At 41.5% G+C, this 15,944-nt stretch overlaps 1 protein-coding gene across 1 annotated transcript in view; it reads left to right on the forward strand.

Annotated features, from left to right (window-relative positions):
- TMIGD1 (transmembrane and immunoglobulin domain containing 1) overlaps window positions 1–15,944 on the forward strand; it is a 47,029-nt gene that overhangs the window by 22,572 nt on the left and 8,513 nt on the right. The window contains exons 3-4 of the mRNA XM_032591148.1: window positions 9,870–9,976; window positions 11,861–12,139. Of these exons, the coding sequence (XP_032447039.1) occupies window positions 9,895–9,976; window positions 11,861–12,139 (361 nt within the window). The 5' untranslated portion in view covers window positions 9,870–9,894. The remainder of the gene's footprint in view (window positions 1–9,869; window positions 9,977–11,860; window positions 12,140–15,944) is intronic.

A 15,944-nucleotide genomic window follows, 5' to 3' on the forward strand; every position in this document is an offset into this window, starting at 1 on the left:
TAGTAATGGCTTCCTCCAACTGTTTGTTACAGGAGTATCTGCATAAAGTAGGCATGAAAATGTCAGTCCCCTCCCCATGTCTCCCATGTAATATTTTGAAGCTCCAGACTTTCAGGCTAAGAAGTGACATATGTTCCTGGGTCTGGCCTGAGCAAGCCACATGACTTTTCTCTGACTGATTCTGTTCATCTGACACAAAGATGCTCATCTAAAATTTCTTCAAGTGCTGGAGGAACAGGATGCACACTGGTGAAAACCGTGCGTCTGGAAAAAACACTGGCCAAATATTAACACAATTTCCATTTGGACAATATTGTACAATATTGGACAATATTGTTGATATGGTCTTTACTGCTCACTTATGGGCAGTTAAAGTAATTTGCTGTCCTGTTTTAGTGCCTCAGAATCTCTCACAGTTGGCTACTTAGTCCCTGAGGTGCTGAAGATCTCATGATGTAAGAGACAGAACAATTGTGAATTCAAGAGAGAGAGAGACAGAGAGAGAGAGAGGGAGGAAGGGAGGGAGAGATATCACTGCCTGGGATCAAGATTCAATTAGTAGAAAAACACTGAAAAATATCATGACAGAGCAAGGAGTATTGTGGACATCCAAACAGGTTATGAACGAGAAAGTGGATAAATGTGATCCTTTGTGTGTTTACCCATACACAGATACACAGCGGGGCATGCTTGCAGTTTCTGTGATTTGTCAGTGTGGTGTGTTGTGGGGGGTGGTTGCAGGGAGGGGAGGCTTTAGGGGTGAAGCACAGGCAGTGATGTGCTGGTAAAGGTCTAAGAGCCAGTCCTGACAGTTGCCAATTTCAATGGTGTAAATACTCCCAATGTGGCTGATTTCACACTACTAACTTGCAGTAACTGAATGCAGAATTGAAAGAAATGTGCAGAATCAGCTCTTGCAGCCAGTACCAGTCAATTCCCACACACTGCTGGCTACAGGTTTCCAGCACTATTCTCTTTCAAAACAGAAAAAAATTCCCAGCTTCTTACACTCATTTGCTTCTAAAGTTGTGGGTATGGATTTATTTTTTATTCCAGAATCCATCTATACCTCCCAAACAGCACTGTTCGTTCAACCCTGATTGATTATTCACTCTTTTGTAAAGTTCATGGCTCATCACAGTTCATAGGAATTCTGGGACTGGAGTATTCCACACCCACACCCACACACACACACACACACACACACACACACACACACTCACACCCCGACTAAATCTACACAATGGTTGGCAAGACCATTTGTTTATTCAGAAAGCAGCCAACAGGATGCTACAGGCCGGTCAGTGAACCACCCTGCCTTTCAAGATTTGGCAAACTCCTTCTGGCCAAGGAAAGCTCCAAGCAGGCAAGAGGGAGCTCCCTCACTTCTTGTGCCCCCACCATTACAGCTCTTTGGAAATTAAGTGCTTGCCTGGTTGTTTGGCACACGTATGACTCTCTTCCTCATCCCACAGGAAACTCTCCCTCATTAGTCTTCAGGGCGGTTTCCCTTTGAAACTCCCCCCACTCCTTTCCTCTCTGAAATCCTGTATCCTGGAGCCAGAGGAGCTATGTCTAGGCCTGACATTTATATACTTGGGGTGGGGGGAGGCTTCTTTAAAGAAAAGAATACACCATTATAAATATAAAGCTACTAGGGTCAGGGCCTTTAGAATGGGTCTGGGCAAATGAGGGTCTCCAGAGGAAGCTTCATTAGTTTCCAGTAGATATGCCTCTGTAGCCAGACTATGCTCCAAAGAAAACTGGATGTTTGCCTGGTGATGGGGAGTGGTGGAATGTCCTGTGTTTTTTTTCCTTTTAGAGGAGGAGGAAGCCCCAAATGTTGTTCTGCTTCAAAACTCTGCCTTCGAGCCTGATACTGGAAGACATTATCCAACTTCTGAGGAAGCCATTTTATTCTGTATCACTCCTACTGTATCACATGGCTACTCCCCCAGCGCTTGGCACAGAATACAACAGAATGCCTGTAACAGGCAGAGACCTTCCCCATTGGTCCAAGGAAGTATCTTCTCTAATCCCTTAGCTGGCTAACTTCAGAATCACTGCAGATGAGAAGGGACCTCTAGTGGTCAGTCTCAAAGGTCACATCATCACAACCTTCTCCCTAGTCTCTCAAAGGTGTTCTGGTCTGTCAACTCTGGGTTGTCCATCCCAAGAGGTAGGAGAAGGAAAATACAGAATAGGTCAGAGGAATTTTTGGGTTTTGATATAGGTAGGTTATGGAAGGTAGGATGACCTCTGCTAAATGGCGTGTAGAGGATGTGGTAGATGTGTTTTTATATGCTTGCTGACAAAATCTACCCAGCTCCTAGTGAGACGGGGCCCAGCATCATGCCAGGGAGTGAAGGGTTATAGGGAAGCAGAAATGTGACTTCAACCCAAAGTAATAGATGTTCTTCATTTTGAAGGCAGAGCATAATATTGTGAAAGAGTGGATTTTAATCCCTTTTTAAAATCATGACTTCTTTGGGGTGCCTTGGAGCCTCAATTGGTTAAGCCTCCAGCTCTTGGTTTCAGCTCAGGGCATGATCTCATGATCTCATGATCTCATGAGTTCGAGCCCTGCATTGGGCTCTGTGCTAATGGCATGGAGCCTGCTTGAGACTTCTCTCTCCTTCTCTCTCTGTCCCTCCCTGGCTTGCCCCCCCCCTCAAAAAATAAATAAGCAAAAATAATAAAATCATGACTCCTTTGGGAAGCTAATTAAAAATCAGAAGCCATCTCCTCAGAAAAATAATGATGCACACATGCACACACCCATTTTTGCCTGAAATTCAGAAATTTCATTGATACTCTAAGGCACATCCACAGTGGTTCCAGAAGCCAAGTTAAACTCTGAAATAAGGCATTTGGATAAGAATGCATTGTGGAAGCCAGGAATCTTGAATGGACTCTAACCCCTTCACTTTGGACAAGTTCCTTGACCTCTCTGAACTTCATTTCCTCATCTATTAGAAAAAGGAAGGGTATGGGGCACCTGGGTGCCTGAGTCAGTTGATCATCTGACTTCAGCTCAGGTCATGATCTTGTGGCTCGTGAGTTTGAGCCCCAAGTCGGGCTCTGTGCTGACAGCTCAGAGCCTGGAGACTGCTTCAGCTTCTGTGCTTCCCTCTCTCCCTGCCCCTCCCCCGCTTGTGTTCTGTCTCTCTCTCTCTTTCAAAAATAAATAAACATTAAGAAAATTTTTTAAAAGGAAGGGTAGACAAATGTAGGATTTCCAGATAAAAGACAGAATATTTGGTTAAATCTGAATTTCAAATAAACACAGATTTTTTTTAAAAGTACAACTATATCCCAAATATTGACTTTGTCCTGAATGAACAGATAGCGGTTGCACAGGACATACTTATACTAAGAAGTATTCATTGTTTACCTGGAATTCAAATTTCACGGGGTGTCCTGTATTTTTATTTGCTAAACTGGGCAAGCCTAGACAGGTGGCCTGTTGGGTCTTGATTTAAGGCCTAAAATTTTTGGTGATGAAGGAATCCTAATGGAGATTGGGAAGTTGGAGTATCATTAATCACTGTTTAAGCTAGAAATGCTGAAGTCCTGTGGCTGAGTTTAAGCAGCTTATTTATTTATTTATTTTTTTATTTTATTTTATTTTTTTTTTCAACGTTTATTTATTTTTGGGACAGAGAGAGACAGAGCATGAACGGGAGAGGGGCAGAGAGAGAGGGAGACACAGAATCGGAAACAGGCTCCAGGCTCTGAGCCATCAGCCCAGAGCCTGACGCGGGGCTCAAACTCACGGACCGCGAGATCATGACCTGGCTGAAGTTGGACGCTTAACCGACTGCGCCACCCAGGCGCCCCAAGCAGCTTGTTTTTAAAGTTTTTTTTTTGTTGTTGTTGTTGTTTTTGTTTGTTCATTTAGTAATCTCTGCACCCAATGTGGGGCTTGAACTCACAACCCTGAGATCAAGAGTCACATGTTCTTCTGACTGAGCCAGCCAGGCCCCCTGAGTTAAAGCAGTTTAGTGGACACTGTTGGATTCTGGATGGAATAGTCACCACGCTGGCTCCCTGAATTGCTCAAAGAACACTCTATTGTTGCTTAGCTGTGACGGCCAGATTTTTAGCTTTTCTGTCACTTTAAAACCCTCAGTAAATTCCCAGTGACCCAGCTAGATGATCTGTCTGGCCTGCAACCCTCCAGCCATTTGCTGAGCTGCTGCCTCTGTCCCATAAAGCTTGGGGACAGCGGCTGTGAAGACTGTGGCTTAAAGACCTTTGGGAATGGCACTGGTTAAAGTGGCTTAGAAACTGTGCCCCTCAGACTCTTCCCACATTCTGGTTGCTTGTTTCCCTCTCCTGTTGTTCATTCCCATACAACAAGGGGTACTCTGAGTTCTGTGCACCTGCAGAGTCAGTCTCCCTCCAGCCCTCCCCAACTCCCTCCTTTCCTTCTTCCCTTTCCTCCTGTTAATGTTTCTTGAGTACCTGCCATGCAGTAGGGTCTGTGCTGGGCCCCTCCCCCTTGGCTGAAGCTCTTCCACAGCCATCACTCTCATCGACACTTGGTCCGCAGTCTGTGGTTCTCAAAATGAGAATCCTGAACATGGTGTTGGTCACCTGGGAGGCTGTTAAAGATGACAGTCCTGAGTCTCATCAGAACTGCTGAAGGAGGGGCGCCTGAGTGGCTCAGTCAGTTAAACAGCTGACTCTTGGTTTCGGCTCAGGTCATGATCTCACCTGTTTGGTGAGTTCGAGACTCCCCCACTTCCCCGCTGTTCCCCTGCGCCCCCCCCCCCCAGTGCTGACTGTGGAGCCTGCTTGGAATTTTCTGTCTCCCTCTCTCTCTGCCCCTCCCCCCTCTCACTGTCTCTGTATCTCTCAAAATAAATAAACTTAAAAAAAAAAAAGAACTGCTGAAGGAAAGGTGCCTGGAAACTGTTTCTTAGAAATGCTGTTTCTTAGGCTCACCTAAATCAGAAGGCTGTGTGGGGCACCTGGGTGGCTCAGTCAGTTAAGCCTCCAACTTTGACTGAGGCCCCATGATTTCATGGTTCTTGGGTTCAAGCCCCGTGTCTGGGCTGACGTCTTAGAGCCCGGAGTCTGCTTTGGATTTTCTCTCTCTCTCTCTCTGCCCCTCCCCCATTTGTGCAGTCTCTCTCTCTCTCTCTCTCAAAAATAAATAAATAAACATTAAAAAAAAAAAAAGGCTGTGGCTGCTAGTTCTTGGACCCCCTTCTCTGTCCAGAAGTGCACAGGCCTAATGTGGAGCCAATTGGTTTCTACTCCCAGGAATTTCCAGATGCGAGGCTGCCTCTCTCCTCTCCCTCTGGGCCTGAGCTACTTATAGAAGATGTGAAGTACTAGACTCTGTTAATACTGCAACCAGCCAAACTACTTAGGCTTAATGGTTAACTACTAGGCTTAATTATTTATGGCAAAAATAGTTTCCTCATTCTGTCAGTTTTAGGAAAGAGGAATGTTCCAGGAATGACGGTGGACAAATCTTGTCACTTCTTTGACTCTCCAGCAGGGGCACCACGATATCATTTTTAAAATCTGAAACCCTGCCCCAGCACTGAGTGTACTCTACCTGGCTCCTAACCATCATTAACTTTCCCTTCTAGACGATAAGACCTTTCAAGTTGAGGAACTTTGTTTTGCTCATCTTTGTATCTCTCAGGGTATCCACTTAATGTAGTGAAATTCAGGGAGCACCATTTATCTTGTAGACATCACAGTTTTCCACAGATGGCAGTTGAGTGACTTGAGAAGCCAAGTCTTTTATTTATTCATGATAAAGACACCATATTGGCTTGGATGGCACTGGCACTTCCAATGTTTAGAATACTCAGTACATGGAGGATACTCAATAAATAACTGCTAAATACTTTCCCCCAACATGAATATGTCAAATATACAGAAAAAATGAAACTGGATATCTATTTAACCCTATATAGATTCTAGATTCAGCACGTGTGAATTTTTGCTATACTTACTGTGTGTGTGTGTGTGTGTGTGTGTGTGTGTGTGTGTTTATTTTTGCTGAATCATTTGAAATTTAATTGCAATCATCGCGACGCTTAACCCATAAATATTTCAGCAGGTATCTCCTAAGAATTAGGACATTCTCCTAAACAACTGCAATTCTACTATTACTCCTAAGAATAATTAACCATTACTTCCTAATATAATTTAATATCCAACTGTAGAAGCTGGTGTCGGTGCCCCGCCCACATCCCCTTGGTCTGCTTGCAAACAGTTCCCATATAGCAAAAAGGTGACTTCCTGAGTGTCTCTCCCTGAACATTCATGGCTAGACCAAAAGAGTGCACTCTACCCTCATAGGATGGGCTGGAGATGCTGGGGAGTCAATACCCCAAGAGTATTCCTTAACCAATGATGGAGAGAAGTTAGTGGATAAATACCCAAGCTTCCTTCCCCTCATGAGTCGATTCTGAGGTATGTTCCCCAGAGCTTGTCAAAGGGTCCACGGTGACAGTGTCCATAGTTATAACCTATCCATTAACACATACCCTTTCTTAGTTGTCCTTCCTTCCCTGTCTCACTTCCTTACTGTGCTCCTTGAGATCACCTTTAAATAAACTACTTGCAGCCAAAGCTTTTGTCTTAGAGTCTGCTCTGGAGGACCCAGAACCAAGACATCAATTCATTGCTAAATTCACTTACAAATGATGATAGTAAAACACACTCTTCTTAGATCCACCAAGAAGCAAACTCAAAACTTCCTTAGATGGCGCTTGCAACTCAGCAACAGAAACTGCTCTTAGTTATGATTCTTACTGGAACAATGGTATATACGAAGGCTGTGTTCATTTATTATGCCCTGCCCAGCCTGTATTAATAATAATAATAATAATAATAATAATAATAATAATAGCTCCTGTGAATTAGCAGCTTACTGTGCAGCTGCTTCACATACTTTATTTCACCTAATCCTCACAGTGCCTTTGTAGGGAGGGCACTATTACTGTTTCTGTTGTATTGACAAAGAACTTGAGGCTCATAGAAGCTACACAGCTTTTTTGAAGTCACATAACTAGTAAGAAGCAGATCTCTTCTGGTATGCTTACCCATTGTGTTAAAATGTGCAGATAACCATAAATATTCTTTATCCTATTCTTGCATAAATGGGAACAATAGTAGTACCCAGATAACACTGTACAACACAGTGTAATAACACCACAAACATACATTTTTTTAACCAACCAAAAAAAATGTTATCTTCAATTGCTAATTCTTGAAAGTATAATGCAAGGATTCCCCAATCATGTGAAAGTCTCAAAGGGATAAAACTTCTCCCAGTTGTGCTTGGCTTAGTACATCTTATGCACTGGGCTGGGGTTACCAGCATTGCTTAAGTTGTGGAATCTTCCAATATTTTGGCTGCCATGTTCGAGTTAGGTAACTTTGGTAATTTGACAGCCTGAGAATGGTAATGGGGCAAGTTTGAGAAGAGGGTTGGTTTTCACAGCAGCCAGAATATTAGAAGATTCCACAACTTAAATAATGCCGGAAAAATATCACTTCCCACTGATAACCCAAGCCCAGTGCATTATCTAACTTGAACATGGAAATGTTTGGTGAAATGTGCTACAAATTTTTGCACAAGGTCAGGTTTTCTTGGAATAATTACATCACTGTTAGTAATATCTGGCCCCACCTAGTTATTTAGAGACACATGAAAACTTAGGTCTGAAGAAGATGTCTTTCCCAGTTAGTGTCTTCTCTAAGAATCCATAAAAAGAAAGAGACTTTGAACCCAATTTATTTTGTGTACTTGACCCTACTGTCATAAAGTGTTCAAATTCAAGTATTATAAAGATGGTAACAGGGAAAGGATTCAGGGTTCCCAGATGAAGAAACAAGTGGCCAACGAAGTCACCTTTTCAGAGCTTAGCAGGTAAGTGGTAAAACTTTGTCTTCTATATAGAGAGTTGTAAAAATTAAAAACAAGTCAAGTAAGGGAAATTCATTTTGAAAAGATGCTGTCTAATGTGGTAGAAGGGAAGGGGTGACATCCATCTTCCTCTTTAATTAATAGGGTAAGGTATGGTCTGCTAAGAAGCTCACACTCAGCACTTATTAGGCACCTACAGTGGACAGTGCTTGAGAAAACTCTATTAATGAGCAGATTCTGAAATCATCACTATTACGGTGGTAGGATAGAAATCTTTTTTTTGGCATAGTTTTAAAATTACGGAAGAATCAATGTTAGTACTAATTGCATCTTATTGAAATATTGATTCAGGCTTGCCAGCCAGAAAGGGTGAGTCTGGTGGGAATGAAGCTTGTTCTTGTCAGGACAGGCCTGGGGTGGGGAGAAGCAAAGCCCATCCACACAGTCGTAGGAATGTTACAGCTCTTGAAGGTTAATACTTGTAATACAGGGATGAAACTCCAAGTCACTGAGGTCTATGGAACGGCCAGGGCTCAGAAGGGATTAACAGCAGCTTCTTAAAGGAGGAGAATATCAGTCTAGGCAGTACAGTGATTAAGAGTCTGGCCCTGGGAGTCCTGGGTTCGAATCCTGGCCCTGACATTTACTGTCTTTGGGATCTTGGGCAAATGATATAATCTCTCTAAACCTTTAGAAATGACATCAAGAGGGTTGTTAGGGACTTCACTGAGATTGGAATAATGTATGTGAAGTGTTTAGTACAGTGCCTGTTGCATAGAAAGCATTCAGTATGTGTTTCTACCATATTCATAGTGGTACTCTTGAAAGGAAGTAATTAAATATATATTTTTCCTAGATGAAGTAGAGAATATCTAGGGAGATGGATGGCAGCAGCAAAAGCATAGAAGGAAAAAAGAAGGACTTTGTTATCTTTTATTCTTAGTCTATCCTGGGTTGAAGAGAACAGGTATTCTGAGGGAGAGTATGGGGGAGGGGTGGAAGGAAGCAAAGAGATTAACATGGTTTAAGACTAGAGACTAAGGGCGCCTGGGTGGTGGCCCAGTTGGTTGAGCGTCCAGCTCTTGATTTCCGCTCAGGTCATGATCTCATGGTTCATGACTTTGAGCCCTGAGTCGTTGGGTTCTGCATGTGCAGAGCCTGCTTGGGATTGTCTCTCTTCCTCTCTCACTGCCCCTCCCCACTCACTCACCCTGTCTCTCTCAAAATAAATAAATAAACAAAAAAAGTAGGGGGGCGCCTGGGTGGCTCAGTCGGTTAAGCGTCTGACTCTTGATTTCAGCTCAGGTCATGATCTCACGGTTCCTGAGATGGAGACCCATGTCAGGCTATTTTTTACTGACAGCAAGGAGTCTGCCTGGGATCCTCTCTCACTTCTCTCTCTGCCCCTCTGCCTCCCCAAATAAATTAAACTTAAAAAAAAAAAAAAGAAAAAGGACTAGAGTCTATGCTGCAATTGAGTCTTCTCTAAGGTATTAACTTTTTGAGTCTATGGGATTTGGAACAATCTCAACAACTCTCTTTAGCAGAAAGCAACTTTTACAAAAATGACCCAAGACAGGCCTTCAAGATCAGAATTACTACAGTTCAGTAGAGACTGTCTGTGAATGAAGGGAGTTTCTTTCTCTTTCTGTTAAAATGACATTCTATCAATTTCTCCAGGGAAGACTGGTTCTACCTTCCCCGGGGCTGCCCTATAGCTGCCCTATATCTTAAAGCCTATTTCCTTGTGGTTTTCTTTTTCTTGCCTTAAAAAAATATCCTGAATACTAAAAGTACTTTGGACTCAGTAATCAGAATAAGATTGTTTAATTAAAAACTAGAAATTGTACTGTTACAGCTGGGATGACTCATCTGGGATTTTATTTTAAATGCGTAACAGGCAAGAGGACGTTTCATAAACTCAGCATAGACCAAAGTACAGAACCAACTACTCCCTTTTTCCCCCCAGCAGACCAGACGTAAATTTGTTAAAGATGGCCTGGAAGATCAGTTGCCTAATGAGAATGTGCAGATTTCTTCTCTTAGTGATTTTGTTTCTGCCCTGTGAGGTGACAAGTAAGTTCATATTCTTTTGGTCTCTTTTTAAATAAAGAAAAATTTCAGATTAAAAAATTATCAGTGGGCATTGGGAAAATCCAAAATCCAAATCACCAAATACACAGTTGATATGGCTCAGAGTACAGGAGTCAGACAACATGACATAACAGTCAATGGAAAAATATTTTTATGGTTCTGGTAATTATGAGACAGAGTAAATGTTCTATTCTCTCCAGAGCCACAGCCAGAATTTTCCTACATTTTAATGCATTCCATTACTAATCACATCCCAAACAGGCTATGCTATTTATTTGAACATACCACTTACAGGAAAATCCTTCCTGTACTTGTTCTCTACCCCAGTCTGGAAGTGGATCTCACCGAACCCTTCGCAACCCCCCCCCCCCCACCCCACGCACATCCGTTTTAAAAGTAATACATATTGGGGCACCTGGATGCCCCAATCGGGCATCGGTTGAGCATCTGACTTCAGCTCAGGTCATGACCTCACAGTTTGTGAGTTCAAGCCCTGCATTGGACTCTGGGCTGACAGCTCAGAGCCTGGAGCCTGGAGCCTGCGTCAGATTCTGGGTCTTCCTCTCTCTCTGCCCCTCCCCCGCTAGCACTCTCTCTTAAAAATAAATAAACATTGAAAAAATTTTTTTAAGTAATACCTAGTCAGTAAAAAAAAATTCAGGAAATATATGAAAGAATAAAGAAAACTAAAAGTCCCCCAAATCCCATCATCCAGAGATGCACTCAACAATATTTTGGTATCTATTCCTCTAGATTTTTAAAAAATCCTAGGCTGCAAAGTCACATTATTTTCATCAGTAGTTTATGCATTCTAAAGGAAAAGTTCATGTGTTTACAGACTATATTAACAAATGTTATGTAGGGGGCAAGTCTGTGACAGCTAAAGTCATTCTTAGTTTTTGTTAACTTGCTTCTGAACTAGGAAAGTAAAAATTAAAATTCAGGTATGTTACAGTGAATGCATTTCTGAAAATCAGAGATTAAAAACAACTGTTATATATCCTGATCATCCACTCTATAACCTGTCTACCCTACAAACCAGTTGTTTAACCAACAATTATTTTACCACACTGCCAAAACAATATTAAAACATCAGAAATGCAAGACCCATTTTTCCACAATCCCATCAACAAATCAGAAATCTTTCCAAATCAACTTTTGCCCATATTCAATTGCATATTCAATTTTTATGTATTTATAGGAATTATTACAGATGTAACTTACATTCTGCCTATTCACCTAGAGTTGTGTCTTATGTATTTTTCAATTTTGTTTTCATTTGTCCTTTCCCACTCCCACCCCCTTGTTTTGCTACTTCCCACCCCTTGAATTAAACAATTTAAGTCTGGAAAGCATTTCTCTACTTTTATTAATTCTATTCAGTATACACAGGGAGATTTTTCCCCCAAAGTTTCCTCATAAATGTGTGTGTGTATGTGTGTGTAAATGAGGGTAATTCTGTACATACCCTTTTCTAACCCAGTAGTTCTCAAACTTCACTGTACATTAGAATTGTCTGAAGGTTTTTTACAAACGCAATGCCCAGACTGCACTCATATCAATTAACCAGAATGTCTGGGTGAGGAAGCCAAGCATCAATATGTTTTTAAAGATCCCTAGGTGATTCTGATGTGCAGCAAGATTTTGTAACCATCATTTTAACATTTTCCTTTTTTTAGTTAATAATACATTATTTTTATCTTTATTAATCTTTTCCCTTGTAAAATCATATAGATCAATATGACTATTTTTAATTATTGCAGAGTATTTCATTGTACTGATGTAACATGATTTATTTAACCAATCCCCTATTTCTGCTATTTAGAATGTTCAGTCTATGTTAAAAGTTTCTTCCTGCCCTTTCAGGTTCTGTCTTAACTGTGAATGATAAAACTGAGAACTATATTCTGGACACTTGGCTTGGCTCCCAAGAATCTCTGAAATGTGCTGTTAAAAACCACACCAGGGAGGAAGAACTACTCTGGTACCGAGGAGAGGGGACAGTGGATTTGAAATCTGGAAACAAAATCAACTCTAGTTCTGTCTGTGTCTCTTCCATCAGTGAAAATGACCACGGAATCACCTTTACTTGCAAGCTACGGAGGGATCAGTCGGTGTCCATCTCGGTGGTGCTGAATGTCTTTTGTGAGTGAGGGGGAAGAAATTGCAAGTCAATCTGTGTTGTCTGCACTATATTAAGTGGTACTTGAAATCTGGGTCTAAAGAGTTACATGCGTTTTAACATTTGCTTGGTATTGCCAAGTTGCCCAATTTATGCTCCCACAACGGTGCAGGTGGGGGCCTACTCCCCCACACCCTTGTGAGCATCAAGTATCCTCAACTCAAAGAATTTGCCAGCCTGGTTTGAAATTTTATTTTCACTTTCTAAATTACAAATAAGGGTGTCCACCTTTTTATAAATGTGTTGGCTGTTCATGTTTCTTTTCTGTGAAATGCCTGTTCATGTTCTTTACCCATTCTTCTATTGGGTTATTTGTCTTTTTAAAATTGGTTTGGATAAGGGCTATATATTAAGGAAATTAACCTTTTGTCATTTGAGATTATTGTATTTCTTGTATTTATTTTTGATCTTCTTATAGTTCTTTTTTTGGCCATATTGAAATTTTAAATGTTTATGTATTTAAAACCCCTGATCTTTTCCTTTGTGGTTTCTAGCTTTGTGTCCTACTTAGACATTCATTGGGAATCTTTTTTTTTAACTTTATTTATTTATTTTTACCTTGGGGGGGGGGCATAGGAAGAGAGTGAAAGAGAATCTTTAAAAATTTTTTTTTAGTTTTTTAACATGTATTTATTTTTGAGAGACAGAGCATGAGCTGGGGAGGGGCAGAGAGAGAGAGACAGTGAGAGAGAGAGAGAGAGAGAGAGAGAGAGAGAGAGAGAGAGAGAATCTGAAGCAGGCTCGCTCCAGGCTCTGAGCTGTTAGCACCGAGCCCAACACGGGGCTTGAACCCACAAACCGTGAGATCATGATCTTAGCTGAAGTCAGCCATTTAACTGACTGAGCCACCCAGGCACCCCTAAGTTTTTTTTTTTTTAATAAAAACTTGTTAAAAGTTTTATTAAAAATACTTTATTTACTTTGAGAGAGAGAGAGAGAGAGAGAGAGAGAAAGCACAAGTGGGGGAGGGGCAGAGAGAGAGAGGGAGACACAGAATTCAAAGCAGTTTCCAGGCTCTGAGCTGTCAGCACAGAGTCCGACATGGGGCTCAGACCCATGAACTGTGAGATCATGACCTGAACTGAAGTTGGACGCTCAACAGATTGAGCCACCCAGGTGCCCCCAGTGAGAGAGAATCTTAAGATCCATGCTCAGCATAGGGCTTCACGTGGGGCTCAGTCCCATGACCCTGGGATCATGACCCAAGCTGAAATCAGGAGTCAGACACTTAAGTGACTGAGCCACCCAGGCACCCTGGGAATCTCTTAACATCACCTTAACACCCAAAATGAGGAGACTCTTTGATGGTTGGATTCAGGTATTGGTAACCCATTGGTAGAACTACGTGGGGGCAAGGGAGCCCTACAAGTAATTCCATATAGGTGATCACATAGGTGTTTTGGGTGGAAAGTGGTGCTATGTGAGGGAGGTATGGATAATACAGAGAGGGGTGATGTAGGATAAGGTGACGATGTGGTATGATTTGGTGGAAGAAGTAGCTCTGGACTCAGAACCTATAATAAAGTCAAAGACATTTGACTCCATGAGCTCAGCAAACTTTTCTGTGAAAAATGGATGTCACTGCTCTTGAAATAAAAAGGTAGAAAAAAGGCTGAAGAATCCAACTCTGGAAAATACTGGCATCTTACAGTTTGGGTTTCCAGGGTGAAACATTTGCATGTTCCTGGGCAAAGGAGCTTTTTTTTTTTTTTTTCTATGAATCAGTAAAATGTGGTTTTTAGCAAGCTACCTCTTGGCTACTTTGATAGTACTCAAGGCTATCAGGGGATCTTGGAAGTCTTATAATCCTTATAATATTATAGATGAGGAAACGGAGGCCCAGACTGAGGGCCCAAATTATCACAGCTGGAGCTGAGAACAGAACACCATTCCCCAGGCTCCTCAGTGCCCTTCCATTGTCTTCCTAAGGGAGACATGGCAGATAGCGTGCAGTGGCTTAAAGAAATGATTTTCAGTTTTCCAACCTGAATGCATGTTTCAGACCATCTTTACGACAATCTCCTAAATGTGGCTGTTGCTAAGCACATATAAAAAAGCCAACTGGTCAGTGATTCGTAATGACAACAATTGGCACAAACTCATAATCAATAAATCAAAATGAGCTCATAAAAGTGATAAGAATATAATGTACAATTCTGGGGAAGTATTATTATTGTTATAAATAGCAGATTGAGAACTACATGGAAGCTTGATAATACACAATTTGGGGGAGGGTGTGCAGAAACAAGTTTTTCTCACAGAACCTGACCCTTCTTTCACAGTTGCTGCTGAAAGTATAAATTCAGACCACCTCTTGTACAATTTTTATCAAAATTTAAAGGGTGCCTACCCTGTGATCCAGTGTTTCTCCTTCTAGATGGTATAAGCTTGGAGAAACGCATGCAAAATGTACTTAAAGAAACATATACAAAGATATTTATTAAAGCATTAACATTTTAAAAATGAAAATAATGCCTACCAATCAAAATGATTCAAGAGTCTTATATTATATTGTAGCACTCTAAAAGCAATGAGCTAGATCTCTGTGGTTCAAAGTGGATATATCTCAAAAACATGCAAGCTTTTGAGAAAGTCTTTATATAAGCTTCCTAAAAACAATACAGTGTATTTCCTATTGATAAATTATATGTATAAAAAACTTTGTTCAGGGTCCCTGGGTGGCTCAGTCCATTGAACATTGGACCCTTGATTTGCGCTCAGGTCATGACCTTGTGGTTCGTGGATGCAAGCCGTTCGTCGGGCTCTGCACTTACAGTGCAGAGCCTGCCTGGGATTCTCTGCCTCCCTCTCTCTCTGCCCTCCCCCTGCTCATGCTCTCTCTCTCTCTCTCTCTCTCTCAAAAATAAATAAACATTTCTTAAAAACCCGTTTTTTCAAAAAAGATCTGCAAGGATTTATGTCAAACTCATAGCAGTGGGTATCTTTGGGGAGGAAGCAAACAATATGGAATCAAAGAGGACCTTAACTTTATCTGAAATGTACTATTTTTACAAAAGGGAATACTCATATATAGCTGATATGATTTAAAATTGACCTTCAATGGTTAAATCAAAAGGAACAACTAATAGGACATGTCCACAGGTCCTATGGTATATTTGATAATTACATTCTCTATTGTAGCAGCTTCCAACATATCCAAATACCATATAACATCCTTGTTGGATACGGATACAGAATTCAAGCTCATTCCAAAGAGCAGCAAAATGTCATTCTTCTGAAAGAGTTATTAATAGCACAGCCTACTCAGGGTCTAATTATTCAGTGTGCAGATTACACAAGCTCTTTCTTTCTTCCTTCCCTGACTCTAACTCCTTCCTACTGCCCGCTTTTCAAGCACTTCAATATTCTTCTACACCTTAACCAGAAAATGCAAGGGGCATGGAGAAGAGAAAGAGTCAGCTCAGCCTTTTCTCCCCCTTGGTGGGTGTTGGAAAGCCCTGGTTGGAAAGCCCTGGTGCAGGTGAGGGTTGGAATTATTTGGTGAAGATAAATGTGTTCAAGTATCTATGTCTCTAGGACTGCCCTTATCATGGAGGGAGTACGGACTGGCTCACCCAGAGGGACGAGAGGGACCCAGAATGTCACATTCACCTTCCACAGATGTCAGAGTTGCCACAATCAGAGCACCTTCTGGGAGGGGGACATTATTTCTAGAGAATCATTGAGGAAATGTAAATATGCATTGGGAAATGTGGCCAGGGCAAATGCGGTTAGATAAAATGTAAAAATTGAGGATGTGAGGAGACC

This window comes from Lynx canadensis, chromosome E1 (assembly GCF_007474595.2).
Source record: "Lynx canadensis isolate LIC74 chromosome E1, mLynCan4.pri.v2, whole genome shotgun sequence".
NCBI lineage: Eukaryota > Metazoa > Chordata > Mammalia > Carnivora > Felidae > Lynx > Lynx canadensis.